Consider the following 14,776-nt stretch of genomic DNA (forward strand, 5'->3'; position numbering starts at 1 on the left):
AGGAACTGGCCAAAGTTGACTGGAAAGAGACACTAGCGGGAAGGACGGCAGAGCAGCAGTGGCTGGAGTTTATGTGAGAAGTGAGGAAGGTGCAAGACAGGTATATTCCAAAAAAGAAGAAATTTTCGAATGGAAAAAGGATGCAACCGTGGCTGACAAGAGAAATCAAAGCCAAAGTTAAAGCAAAGGAGAGGGCATACAAGGAAGCAAAAATTACTGGGAAGACAGGATTGGGAAGTTTTTAAAAGCTTGCAAAAGGAAACTAAGAAGGTCATTAAGAGGGAAAAGATGAACTATGAAAGGAAGCTAGCAAATAATATCAAGGAGGATACTAAAAGCTTTTTCAAGTATATAAAGAGTAAAAGACAGGTGAGAGTAGATATAGGACCAATAGAAAGTGATGCTGGAGAAATTGTAATGGGAGATAAGGAGATGGCGGAGGAACTGAACGAGTATTTTGCATTAGTTTCTTCACTGAGGAAGACATCAGCAGTATACCAGACACTCAAGGGTGGCAGGGAAGAGAAGTGTGCGCAGTCACAATTACGACAGAGAAAGTACTCAGGAAGCTGAATAGTCTAAGGGTAGATAAATCTCCCGGACCAGATGGAATACACCCTCATGTTCGGAAGGAAGTAGCTGTGGAGATTGCGGAGGCATTAGCAATGATCTTTCAAAAGTCAATAGATTCTGGCATGGTTCCGGAGGATTGGAAGATTGCAAATGGCACTCCACTATTTAAGAAGGGGGCAAGGAAGCAAAAAGTAAATTATAGACCTGTTAGCTTGACATCGGTGGTTGGGAAGTTGTTGGAGTCAATTGTTGACTAGGTTATGGAGTACCTAGAGGCATATGACAAGATAGGCAGAACTCAGCATGGATTCCTTAAAGGAAAATCCTGCCTGACAAACCTTTTGCAATTTTTTGAGAAAATTACAGGTAGGCTAGACAAAGGAGATGCAGTGAATGTTGTGTATTTGGATTTTCAGAAGGCCTTTGACAAGGTGCCGCACATGGGGCTACTTAACAAGATAAGAGCCCATGGAATTACAGGAAAGTTACATATGTGGATAGAGCGTTGGCTGATTGGCAGGAAACAGAGAGTGGGAATAAAGGGATCCCATTCTGATTGGCTGCCGGTTACCAGTGGTGTTCCACAGGGGTCTGTGTTGGGGCTGCTTCTTTTTACATTGTACATCAACGATTTGGATTATGGAATAGATGGCTTTGCGGCTAAGTTTGCTGATGATACAAAGAAGGTGGAGGGGCCGGTAGTGCTGAGGAAACGGAGAGTCTGCAGAGAGACTTAGATAGATTGGAAGAATGGACAAAGAAGTGGCAAATGAAATACAATTTTGGGAAGTGTATGGTTATGCACTTTGGCAGAAGAAATAAACAGGCAGACTATTATTTAAATGGAGAGAGAATTCAAAGTTCTGAGATGCAACGGGACTTGGGAGTCCTCGTACAGGATACCCTTAAGGTTAACCTCCAGGTTGAGTCAGTGGTGAAGAAGGCGAATGCAATGTTGGCATTCATCTCTAGAGGAATAGAGTATAGGAGCAGGGATGTGATGTTGAGGCTCTATAAGGTGCTGGTGAGACCTCACTTGGAGTACTGTGGGCAGTTTTGGTCTCCTTATTTAAGAAAGGATGTGCTGACATTGGAGAGGGTTCAGAGAAGATTCACTAGAATGATTCTGGGAATGAGCGGGTTAACATATGAGGAACGTTTGTCCACTTTTGGACTGTACTCCTTGGAGTTTAGAAGAATGAGGGGAGACCTCATAGAAACATTTCGAATGTTGAAAGACATGGACAGAGTGGATGTGGCAAAGTTGTTTCCCATGATGGGGGAGTCTAGTACGGGAGGGCATGACTTAAGGATCGAAGGGCGCCCATTCAGAACAGAAATGCGAAGAAATTTTTTTAGCCAGAGGGTGGTGAATCTGTGGAATTTGTTGCCACGGGCGGCAGTGGAGGCCAAGTCATTGGGTGTATTTAAGGCAGAGATTGATAGGTATCTGAGTAGCCAGGGCATCAAAGGTTATGGTGAGAAGGCGGGGGGGTGGGACTAAATGGGAGAGTGGATCAGCTCATGGTAAAATGGCGGAGCAGACTCGATGGGCCGAATGGCAGACTTCTCCTCCTTTGTCTTATGGTCTAAAAATTAGAGGGAATATTGATCAGAGGATTGCATGGTGGTATGTCTGGAAGAGCCTTTTTCTGTGTTGTATCTCAATAAATAAAAAAAGACCTACATACCTAGACCATTATTACACCAGAAATAAAATGGCCAGTTGAATATTTTTTTTCAACTAGAGCAAAATAATGCTGTTCAAGATTGTTTTAATGTCATTTCCTGTACAGAAGTGTAAAGGAGAACATAATTATTGTTACTCTGGCTTTGATGCAGCACAAAAAACCCAATAAATTAAATGCATAAGGTAGCTTATGTACATAGATTGTATGTCCATGAAGTGACACTAGGCTGTATATATGGTGACTGAGAGGAAATGTTAAAGTAGTGTTTTTTTTTGGTGGTGTGGAGGGGTGGGTTAGTGTTGAACAGCCTTACTGCTTGGGGAAAGTAACTATGAATCCGGTGGTCCTGGCGTGGATGCTACGTAACCCCTTCCCTGATGGGAGTGGGGCAAACAGTCCATGAGCAAGGTGGGTGGGATCCTTCGCGATGTTACTGACCCTTTTCCAGCACCTTTCTGTATATATGTCCATGATGGCAGGTAGGCTGGTGCCAGTGATGTGTTGGATATTTTTGACTGCCCGTTGTAGACACTTCCTGTCCATCGCAGTGCAGTTTACGTGTCAAGATGTTCAGTGCTGAAAACATCTTGTTTGTTCCTTCCGGCAACAGGTGTAAAAAGAGAGGTAGAACTTAATCTGTGAAAAAACAAATGTGTGAGGAAGTGTATACTCATTCGGACTTGAAGCCAAATCCTTCTTTGCTGCAGTTATGAAGCTGAACACATGGTGACTTACTGAAAACCAGTCACGTCCAAAGGTTACAAAAGTTACTGGCACAGCAGCTTAATCTGCAGATAGAAATAGTTCTGTCATAGAATCTGATAAACAACTTTTAAGAGTGCGAACAAATGTTCTCCCAAATACACACTGTTGTGGTTTTTTCATTTAGGTGCATTCAGTGTGAAATCATGTCATCCATCCCACCACCCATATTTCCTTACATCATAGCAGACATAGGGGTCTCTCTCTCACCACCACCACCCCATTTGTGACAATTACCAGGACAAAGGGTTGAAAACATTGTTGAGGATCTCCCCACACATCCTACAAATCTCTTTGACCAACTACCATCAGAAAGGAGATAGAGGAGCATCAGGACTAGGACAGCCAGACTGGGTGACAGCTTCTTCCCTCAGGCTGTGAGACTAATGAGTACCCAGCCACCACCGAGGTCTCGTCACTAGGACAGTGGGACAGTGAGTTTTCAATTCTTGGGTGTTACTATATCAGAGGACCTGCCATGGACCCAGTACGTTAAGGGCTATTGCAACTAAAGCATGGCAGCGCCTCGACTTCCTTCGGAGTTTGCAGAGATTTAGAATGACATCTAAAACTTCGACAAACTTGTATAGCTGCATAGAGGAGAGAAAAGGCTGCAGCACAACCTGGTATAGAAACACCAATGCCTTTGAACAGAAAATCTTCCAAAAAGTAGTGGATACAGCCCAGTACCTCATCGGTAAAGTCCTTCCAACCACTGAGCACATCTATATGAAGCACTGTAGTAGGAAAACAGCATTATATTTATATTTGCATTTGCAGAGTTTGTTGTCTTCTGCATTGCAGTTGATCTTTCATTGATGCTGTTATAGTTGCTATTCTATAGATTCATTGTGTATGCCCACAAGAGAATGAGTCTCAGGGCTGTACATGGTGACAAATGTACTTGGATAATAAAAAATTCTTTGAGCTGTTTACTGAACTGTTGACTGTCTACCTGTGCTGTGTACTACTTGCAATTTGAATTATATTTTATTAACTTATTTTGGTTTACGTGCAGTGTCTGATATATGTATTGTGGGTGACCGTGGTCCAGAGGAACATTGTTTCATTGGGTTGTATATATCTATTGTGGGTGACCGTGGTCCAGAGGAACGTTGTTTCATTGGGTTGCATATATGTATTGTGGGTGATCGTGGTCCAGAGGAACGTTGTTTGGTTGGGTTGTATATATGTATTGTGGGTGACTGTGGTCCAGAGGAATGTTGTTTTATTTGGTTGTATATATGTATTGTGGGTGACCGTAGTCCAGAGGGACGTTGTTTCGTTAGGTTGTATATATGTATTGTGGGTGACCGTGGTCCGGAGGAACGTTGTTTCGTTTGCTTGTATATATGTATTGTGGGTGACCGTGGTCCAGAGGAACGTTGTTTGGTTGGGTTGTATGTATGTATTGTGGGTGACCGAGGTCCAGAGGAATGTTGGTTCATTGGGTTGTATATCTGTATTGTGGGTGACCGTGGTCCAGAGGAACGTTGTATCATTGGGTTGTATATATGTATTGTGGGTGACCGTGGTCCAGAGGAATATTGTTTCGTTTGGTTGTATATATGTATTTTGGGTGACCGTGGTCCAGAGGAACGTTGTTTCGTTGGGTTGTATATATGTATTGTGGGTGACCGTGGTCCAGAGGAACGTTGTTTCGTTGGGTTGTATATATGTATTGTGGGTGACCGTGGTCCAGAGGAACGTTGTTTCGTTGGGTTGTATATATGTATTGTGGGTGACCGTGGTCCAGAGGAACGTTGTTTCGTTGGGTTGTATATATGTATTGTGGGTGACCGTGGTCCAGAGGAACGTTGTTTGGTTGGGTTGTATGTATGTATTGTGGGTGACCGTGGTCCAGAGGAACGTTGTTTCATTGGGTTGTATATATGTATTGTGGGTGACCGTGGTCCAGAGGAACGTTGTTTCATTGGGTTGTATATATGTATTGTGGGTGACCATGGTCGAGAGGAACATTGTTTCATTGGGTTGTATATATGTATTGTGGGTGACCGTGGTCCAGAGGAACATTGTTTCACTGGGTTTTATATATGTATTGTGGGTGACCGTGGTCCAGAGGAACGTTGTTTTGCTTGGTTGTATATATGTATGGTGGGTGACCGTGGTCCAGAGGAACATTGTTTCGTTGGGTTGTATATATGTATTGTGGGTGACCGTGGTCCAGAGGAATGTTGTTTCATTGGGTTGTGTATATGTATTGTGGGTGACCGTAGTCCAGAGGGACATTGTTTCGTTTGCTTGTATATATGTATTGTGGGTGACCGTGGTCCAGAGGAACTTTGTTTCATTGGGTTGTATATATGTATTGTGGGTGACCATGGTCCAGAGGAACGTTGTTTCGTTGGGTTGTATATATGTATTGTGGGTGACCGTGGTCCAGAGGAACGTTGTTTCGTTGGGTTGTATATATGTATTGTGGGTGACCGTGGTCCGGAGGAACGTTGTTTCGTTGGGTTGTATATATGTATTGTGGGTGACCGTGGTCCAGAGGAACGTTGTTTGGTTGGGTTGTATGTATGTATTGTGGGTGACCGAGGTCCAGAGGAATGTTGGTTCATTGGGTTGTATATCTGTATTGTGGGTGTCCGTGGTCCAGAGGAACGTTGTTTCGTTTGGTTGTATGTATGTATTGTGGGTGACCGTGGTCCAGAGGAATATTGTTTCGTTTGGTTGTATATATGTATTTTGGGTGACCGTGGTCCAGAGGAACGTTGTTTCATTGGGTTGTATATATGTATTGTGGGTGACCGTGGTCCAGAGGAACGTTGTTTCGTTGGGTTGTATATATGTATTGTGGGTGACCGTGGTCCAGAGGAACGTTGTTTCGTTGGGTTGTATATATGTATTGTGGGTGACCGTGGTCCAGAGGAACGTTGTTTCATTGGGTTGTATATATGTATTGTGGGTAACCATGGTACAGAGGAACGTTGTTTCGTTGGGTTGTATATATGTATTGTGGGTGTCTGTGGTCTGGAGGAACGTTGTTTCGTTGGGTTGTATATATGTATTGTGGGTGACCGTGGTCCAGAGGAACGTTGTTTTGTTGCGTTGTATATCTGTATTGTGGGTACACCGTGGTCCAGAGGAACGTTGTTTCATTGTGTTGTATATATGTATTGTGGGTGACCGTGGTCCAGAGGAACGTTGTTTCGTTGTGTTGTATGTATGTATTGTGGGTGACCGTGGTCCAGAGGGATGTTGTTTTTTGGGTTGTATATATGTATTGTGGGTGACTGTGGTCCAGAGGAACGTTGTTTCATTGTGTTGTATATATGTATTCTGGGTGACCATGGTCCACAGGGACGTTCTTTTTTGGGTTGTATATATGTATTGTGGGTGACCGTGGTCCAGAGGAACGTTGTTTGGTTGGGTTCTATGTATGTATTGTGGGTGACCGTGGTCCAGAGGAACGTTGTTTCATTGGGTTGTATATATGTATTGTGGGTGACCATGGTCCAGAGGAACGTTGTTTCGTTGGGTTGTATATATGTATTGTGGGTGATCGTGGTCCAGAGGAACGTTGTTTTTTGGGTTGTATATATGTATTGTGGGTGACGGTGGTCCAGAGGAACGTTGTTTCGTTGGGTTGTATATATGTATTTTGGGTGAACGTGGTCCAGAGGAGCGTTGTTTCATTGGGTTGTATATATGTATTGTGGGTGATCGTGGTCCAGGGGGATGTTGTTTCATTGTGTTGTATATATGTATTGTGGGTGACCGTGGTCCAGAGGAACATTGTTTCACTGGGTTTTTATATATGTATTGTGGGTGACCATGGTCCAGAGGAACGTTGTTTTTTGGGTTGTATATATGTATTGTGGGTGACCGTGGTCCAGAGGAATGTTGTTTCGTTTGCTTGTATATATGTATTGTGGGTGACCGTGGTCCAAAGGAACTTTGTTTCATTGGGTTGTATATATGTATTGTGGGTGACCGTGGTACAGAGGAACGTTGTTTCGTTGGGTTGTATATATGTATTGTGGGTGACCGTGGTCCAGAGGAACTTTGTTTCATTGGGTTGTATATATGTATTGTGGGTGACCGTGGTACAGAGGAACGTTGTTTCGTTGGGTTGTATATATGTATTGTGGGTGACCGTGGTCCAGAGGGACATTGTTTCGTTTGCTTGTATGTATGTATTGTGGGTGACCGTGGTCCAGAGGAACTTTGTTTCATTGGGTTGTATATATGTATTGTGGGTGACCATGGTCCAGAGGAACGTTGTTTCGTTGGGTTGTATATATGTATTGTGGGTGACCGTGGTCCAGAGGAACGTTGTTTCATTGGGTTGTATATATGTATTGTGGGTGACCGTGGTCCGGAGGAACGTTGTTTCGTTGGGTTGTATATATGTATTGTGGGTGACCGTGGTCCAGAGGAACGTTGTTTGGTTGGGTTGTATGTATGTATTGTGGGTGACCGAGGTCCAGAGGAATGTTGGTTCATTGGGTTGTATATCTGTATTGTGGGTGTCCGTGGTCCAGAGGAACGTTGTTTCGTTTGGTTGTATGTATGTATTGTGGGTGACCGTGGTCCAGAGGAATATTGTTTCGTTTGGTTGTATATATGTATTTTGGGTGACCGTGGTCCAGAGGAACGTTGTTTCATTGGGTTGTATATATGTATTGTGGGTGACCGTGGTCCAGAGGAACGTTGTTTCGTTGGGTTGTATATATGTATTGTGGGTGACCGTGGTCCAGAGAAACGTTGTTTCGTTGGGTTGTATATATGTATTGTGGGTGACTGTGGTCCAGAGGAACATTGTTTCATTGGGTTGTATATATGTATTGTGGGTAACCATGGTACAGAGGAACGTTGTTTCGTTGGGTTGTATATATGTATTGTGGGTGTCTGTGGTCTGGAGGAACGTTGTTTCGTTGGGTTGTATATATGTATTGTGGGTGACCGTGGTCCAGAGGAATGTTGTTTTGTTGCGTTGTATATCTGTATTGTGGGTACACCGTGGTCCAGAGGAACGTTGTTTCATTGTGTTGTATATATGTATTGTGGGTGACCGTGGTCCAGAGGAACGTTGTTTCGTTGTGTTGTATGTATGTATTGTGGGTGACCGTGGTCCAGAGGGATGTTGTTTTTTGGGTTGTATATATGTATTGTGGGTGACTGTGGTCCAGAGGAACGATGTTTCATTGTGTTGTATATATGTATTCTGGGTGACCATGGTCCACAGGGACGTTCTTTTTTGGGTTGTATATATGTATTGTGGGTGACTGTGGTCCAGAGGAATGTTGTTTCGTTTGGTTGTATATATGTATTGTGGGTGACCGTGGTCCAGAGGAACGTTGTTTTTTGGGTTGTATATATGTATTGTGGGTGACCGTGGTCCAGAGGAACGTTGTTTGGTTGGGTTCTATGTATGTATTGTGGGTGACCGTGGTCCAGAGGAACGTTGTTTCATTGGGTTGTATATATGTATTGTGGGTGACCATGGTCCAGAGGAACGTTGTTTCGTTGGGTTGTATATATGTATTGTGGGTGATCGTGGTCCAGAGGAACGTTGTTTTTTGGGTTGTATATATGTATTGTGGGTGACGGTGGTCCAGAGGAACGTTGTTTCGTTGGGTTGTATATATGTATTTTGGGTGACCGTGGTCCAGAGGAGCGTTGTTTCATTGGGTTGTATATATGTATTGTGGGTGATCGTGGTCCAGGGGGATGTTGTTTCATTGTGTTGTATATATGTATTGTGGGTGACCGTGGTCCAGAGGAACATTGTTTCACTGGGTTTTTATATATGTATTGTGGGTGACCATGGTCCAGAGGAACGTTGTTTTTTGGGTTGTATATATGTATTGTGGGTGACCGTGGTCCAAAGGAACGTTGTTTCGTTTGCTTGTATATATGTATTGTGGGTGACCGTGGTCCAGAGGAACTTTGTTTCATTGGGTTGTATATATGTATTGTGGGTGACCGTGGTACAGAGGAACGTTGTTTCGTTGGGTTGTATATATGTATTGTGGGTGACCGTGGTCCAGAGGAACGTTGTTTTGTTGGGTTGTATGTATGCATTGTGGGTGACCGTGGTCCAGAGGAACGTTGTTTCGCTTGGTTGTATATATGTATTGTGGGTGACTGTGGTCCAGAGGAACATTGTTTCGTTGGGTTGTATATATGTATTGTGGGTGACCGTGGTCCAGAGGAATGTTGTTTCGTTGGGTTATTGTGGGTAACCGTGGTCCAGAGGAGCGTTGTTTCCTTAGGTTGTATATATGTATTGTGGGTGACCGTGGTCCAGAGGAGCGTTGTTTCGTTTGCTTGTATATATGTATTGTGGGTGACCGTGGTCCAGAGGAACGTTGTTTGGTTGGGTTGTATGTATGTATTGTGGGTGACCGAGGTCCAGAGGAATGTTGGTTCATTGGGTTGTATATCTGTATTGTGGGTGTCCGTGGTCCAGAGGAACGTTGTTTCGTTTGGTTGTATATATGTATTGTGGGTGACCGTGGTCCAGAGGAATTTTGTTTCGTTTGGTTGTATATATGTATTGTGGGTGACCGTGGTCCAGAGGAACGTTGTATCGTTGGGTTGTATATATGTATTGTGGGTGACCGTGGTCCAGAGGGACGTTGTTTTTTGGGTTGTATATATGTATTGTGGGTGACTGTGGTCCAGAGGAACGTTGTTTCATTGGGTTGTATATATGTATTGTGGGTAACCATGGTCCAGAGGAACGTTGTTTTTTGAGTTGTATATATGTATGGTGGGTGACCGTGGTCCAGAGGAATGTTGTTTCATTGGGTTGTATATATGTATTCTGGGTGACCATGGTCCAGAGGAACGTTGGTTCATTGGGTTGTATATATATATTGTGGGTGACCGTGGTCCAGAGGAACGTTGTTTGGTTGGGTTGTATGTATGTATTGTGGGTGACCGTGGTCCAGAGGAACGTTGTTTCATTGGGTTGTATATATGTATTGTGGGTGACCGTGGTCCAGAGGGATGTTGTTTTTCGGGTTGTATATATGTATTGTGGGTGACGGTGGTCCAGAGGAACGTTGTTTCATTGGGTTGTATATCTGTATTGTGGGTGTCCGTGGTCCAGAGGAACGTTGTTTCGTTTGGTTGTATATATGTATTGTGGGTGACCGTGGTCCAGAGGAATTTTGTTTCGTTTGGTTGTATATATGTGTTTTGGGTGACCGTGGTCCAGAGGAACGTTGTATCGTTGGGTTGTATATATGTATTGTGGGTGACCGTGGTCCAGAGGGACATTGTTTTTTGGGTTGTATATATGTATTGTGGGTGACTGTGGTCCAGAGGAACGTTGTTTCATTGGGTTGTATATATGTATTGTGGGTAACCATGGTCCAGAGGAACGTTGTTTTTTGGGTTGTATATATGTATTGTGGGTGACCGTGGTCCAGAGGAATGTTGTTTCATTGGGTTGTATATATGTATTGTGGGTGACCATGGTCCAGAGGAACGTTGGTTCATTGGGTTGTATATATGTATTGTGGGTGACCGTGGTCCAGAGGAACGTTGTTTGGTTGGGTTGTATGTATGTATTGTGGGTGACCGTGGTCCAGAGGAACGTTGTTTCATTGGGTTGTATATATGTATTGTGGGTGACCGTGGTCCAGAGGGATGTTGTTTTTCGGGTTGTATATATGTATTGTGGGTGACCGTGGTCCAGAGGAACGTTGTTTCATTGGGTTGTATATATGTATTGTGGGTGACCATGGTCCAGAGGAACGTTGTTTTTTGGGTTGTATATATGTTTTGTGGGTGACCGTGGTCCAGAGGAACGTTGTTTGGTTGGGTTGTATGTATGTATTGTGGGTGACCGTGGTCCAGAGGAACGTTGTTTCATTGGGTTGTATATATGTATTGTGGGTTGCCGTGGTCCAGAGGGATGTTGTTTTTTGGGTTGTATAGATGTATTGTGGGTGACCGTGGTCCAGAGGAACACTGTTTTTTTGGGTTGTATATATGTATTGTGGGTGACCGTGGTCTAGAGGAATGTTGTTTCATTGTGTTGTATATATGTATTGTGGGTGACCATGGTCCAGAGGGACGTTGTTTTTTGGGTTGTATATATGTATTGTGGGTGACCGTGGTCCAGAGGAACATTGTTTCATTGGGTTGTATATATGTATTATGGGTGACCGTGGTCCAGAGGAACGTTGTTTCGTTGGGTTGTATGTATGTATTGTGGGTGACCGTGGTCCAGAGGGATGTTGTTTTTTGGGTTGTATATATGTATTGTGGGTGACTGTGGTCCAGAGGAACGTTGTTTCTTTGTGTTGTATATATGTATTGTGGGTGACCGTGGTCTAGAGGAACGTTGCTTCATTGTGTTGTATATATGTATTGTGGGTGACCATGGTCCAGAGGAACACTGTTTTTTTGGGTTGTATATATGTACATTCAGAGGACAATAAACTTGAATATTACACAGTGCTTTTTACACCGTGAAAAAGAAAGTAGGGAAATCTCTGATCCACCACTGGATCTTTGTAGACTCTGGAACTTTGGGATCTCTCTGTGCCAGGAGATGTTGAATCCATGCTGTCTGACAACAATCCTGTTCCTCAGCTAGTTTCCCCTCCCACTATTCTCTCCAAATTCCCAACATTCACTTCTGTTGTTGTTAAGCCCATCACCCCTACAGGAGCATAGGCTGCTGATAGCAGGACACCAGATCTTCCATCCTGGGCTAGTCGACTATACCCAGCTGTAACCCATCTTCGAAGATACTTCTTCTCCAAGGGATGAAGTCTTTGGAGCATCTGTTGGAGTTTCTGTAACTCTGGGTTTTTATGGGATGCATTGTTAGCCCTATGGTCCCTCCTCCTTTTGCAGTTGGGGTTTGACCCATTTTAGGGACAATTCTGGTTGCCTATTTATAAGAAAGATGTGGGAGCTTTAGGGAAGTTGCAGAGGAGATTTACCAGGATGCTGCCTGAATTGAAGAGCATGTCTTATTGAGGGTAGGTTAAGTGAGCCAGAGCTTTTCTCTTTGGAGCGGAGGAGGATATGGGGTGGCTTGATAGAGGTGTACGAGATAATAAGAGACATAGATTGAATGGACAGCCCGGGACTTTCCCAGGGTAGAAATGGTTAATACAAGAGGGCATAATTTTAAGGTGACTGGATGAATGTATGTGGGGCGGGGTATATGTAGGAGGGCAGTGTTATACCAAGGAGGTACCCTACACCTGGGGACAACTTTATAGAGTGAAGTTTCTCAGAGGTAGTTTTTTTACACAGAGTGGGTGATTGTCTGGATGCCCTGCCAGGGCTGGTACAATTTGGGGCATTTAAGAAATTCCTAGGTGGACACAAGGATGGTAGAAAAAGTGTTAGACTGATCTTCAAGTAGGTTAGAAGGTCAGCACAACATTGTGTGCTGAAGGGCTGAGGAGACTGATTTGCTGTAGTGTTCTATGATCTTTGGTAGTAATTCCACTTTCAACCCAAGGACGAATGGAACAGAGGGAGCTGGGAGTCCAAGTGCACAGTTCACTGAAAGTGGCTGTGTGAGTAGACAGGCTGGTGAAGATGATGTTTAGCATGCTGGCCAGCATCAGTCAGGGCATCGAGTTTCGGAGTTGGGACGTTATGTTGAAGTCGGTGAGGCTGCAAATGGAGTATTGTGTCCAGTGGATCTTGTTCCCTGTAGTGAAGGAGAACGAGGGGTGACGTGGACTAGGGGGCCTGAGTAATAGGGAGAGATTGGCCACACTGGATCATATTCCCTGGAGCACAGGAGAATGAGGGGTGCCATAAAAGTTTATAATATCATGCGGAGTGTGGATAAGGTGACAGTCATAGTCTTTTCCCCAGGGTTGACTAGAAAACTAGAAGGAACTAGAGGGGAGAGATTTAAAAGAGACCTGAGAGCTAGAATCTTTCCATAGGGTAGTGAGTACCCAGAATGAGCTGCTAGGGGAAGATGGCAAGGTGGCTACAATTGCGACATTAAAAGGCATTTCATTAGGTAGATGGAGAGGAGTGTTTTGGGCCAAATGCAGGTAACTGGGACTAGTAAGGAAGATGCTGTGTTCAGCATGGACCAGTTGGGCCAAAGGGCCTGTTTTTGTGCTGTATAACACTACAGTGGCCAATCGGTCCACCATGTGCAGGTACGTAGGATGTGGGAAGGAGCCAGAGCACCTGGGGGAAACTCACACAATCACACACAGAATGTGCAGACTCTAGATAGACAGCACCAGAGGTCAGGGTTAAACCTGGGTCACTGGAGATGCGAAGCAGCAACAACTAGCTGGCCACAGGACCGACCTCACATCAACGTGACTGCTCGATGTCAGCCTCCTAACATCCTCCTCTGAGGGGGCAGTCAAGGCAGATGCAGTTACACTGTTTAAAGTCTATCAGACAGGTATTTAGATAGGAAAGGCACAGAGGGGCAGGGCTATAAATCAGACACAGATACACATCATGAACACAAGATTCTGCAGATGCTGGAAATTCAGAGCAACACACACAACATGCTGGAGGAACTCTCAGCTCAGGCAGCCTCTGTGGAGGGGAGTAACCATGGATGAAGTGGGTACAGAGGGCCTGTTTCTAAAGGTTTTTAAAGATTTGCTTTATTTGTCACATGTACATCAAAACATTGAAACAAACAGTATTTACGTCAACAACCAAGTATTGTGCTGGGGCAGCCCGCAAGTGTTGCTACACTTCCGGGCACCAGGGTAGCGTGCACACAACTTACTCACCCTAACTGCATGCTTTTTTAGATGTGGGAGGAAACAGGAGCACCCGGAGGAAACCCATGCAACCCAGTCAACCCATGCCATCAACCTAGTCACTGGAGGACATGCAAACTACTGACAGTGGCTGGCATTGAACCCTGATGGTTATTGCTGTAAAGCAATGGTGGTAACCACTACACTATATGGCAGTCACAGTCCTAGAACACAGCAGCATAGAATGGGGCCCTTTGGCCCATCTAATCTATGCTAAGGCCCATTGACCTGCATCTGGACCGCTCATCCATGTTAAGTACCATAGAATCGTCATCAACTCCTGGCGACCCTATGAACAATTGCTCTAAATGAGTTTCGATCCTTGCAAAGGCGGCTTGTTGTTGATAACGTTGCATTCATAGCTGTCCTTATTGTGTCCATCTATTTGATTGTTGGACTTCCTCTCTTCCATTGCCCTTCCACCTCACCAAGCGTGATACTGTATCCTTTTCCAGGGAGCTGTTTCTTCACGTGTTGTGCCCAAAGTACGATAGGCAGAGTCTTGTCATTTGAGCCTCCAGAGAGAGAGAGAGAGAGAGAGAGAGACTTAGTTTGATCTCATTGAGGACTGATTCGTGTACCTTTCAAAATTTCTCTGAAATATTGAAATCAAACTCACATCCAACGCCACCGCTGGCAACTTCTTCCACACTCTGAACGCTCTCTGAGTGAAGAGGTTCCTCCTCATGTTCCCATTAAACATTTCACTTTTCACCTTTATGACCTCTGGTTGTAATCCCACTCAACCTCAGTGGAAAAAGGCTGCTTGTATTAAATTGTGTGTTTAATTGCAATAACCTGAATGTGACATATTTTTGTTATAGGATTAAGGAGATGACTGATGAGGAAGAGTGCTGTATCTGTATGGATGGCCGGGCAGACCTCATTCTCCCCTGTACTCACAGCTTCTGCCAGAAGTGCATCGACAAATGGTGAGTTGACTCAGCTTCCAGGTGCAGCTGCATTCTCGAGTGTCGACATGATTAACCAGCC

At 44.3% G+C, this 14,776-nt stretch overlaps 1 protein-coding gene across 1 annotated transcript in view; it reads left to right on the forward strand.

The window, feature by feature from the left end:
* Positions 1–14,776, forward strand: part of rnf141 (ring finger protein 141) — a 57,580-nt gene that overhangs the window by 34,032 nt on the left and 8,772 nt on the right. Inside the window, exon 5 of the mRNA XM_072272911.1 lies at positions 14,608–14,715. Coding sequence (XP_072129012.1) covers positions 14,608–14,715 — 108 coding nt within the window. The remainder of the gene's footprint in view (positions 1–14,607; positions 14,716–14,776) is intronic.

Source organism: Mobula birostris, chromosome 11 (genome assembly GCF_030028105.1).
Source record: "Mobula birostris isolate sMobBir1 chromosome 11, sMobBir1.hap1, whole genome shotgun sequence".
NCBI classification, from domain to species: Eukaryota; Metazoa; Chordata; class Chondrichthyes; order Myliobatiformes; family Myliobatidae; genus Mobula; species Mobula birostris.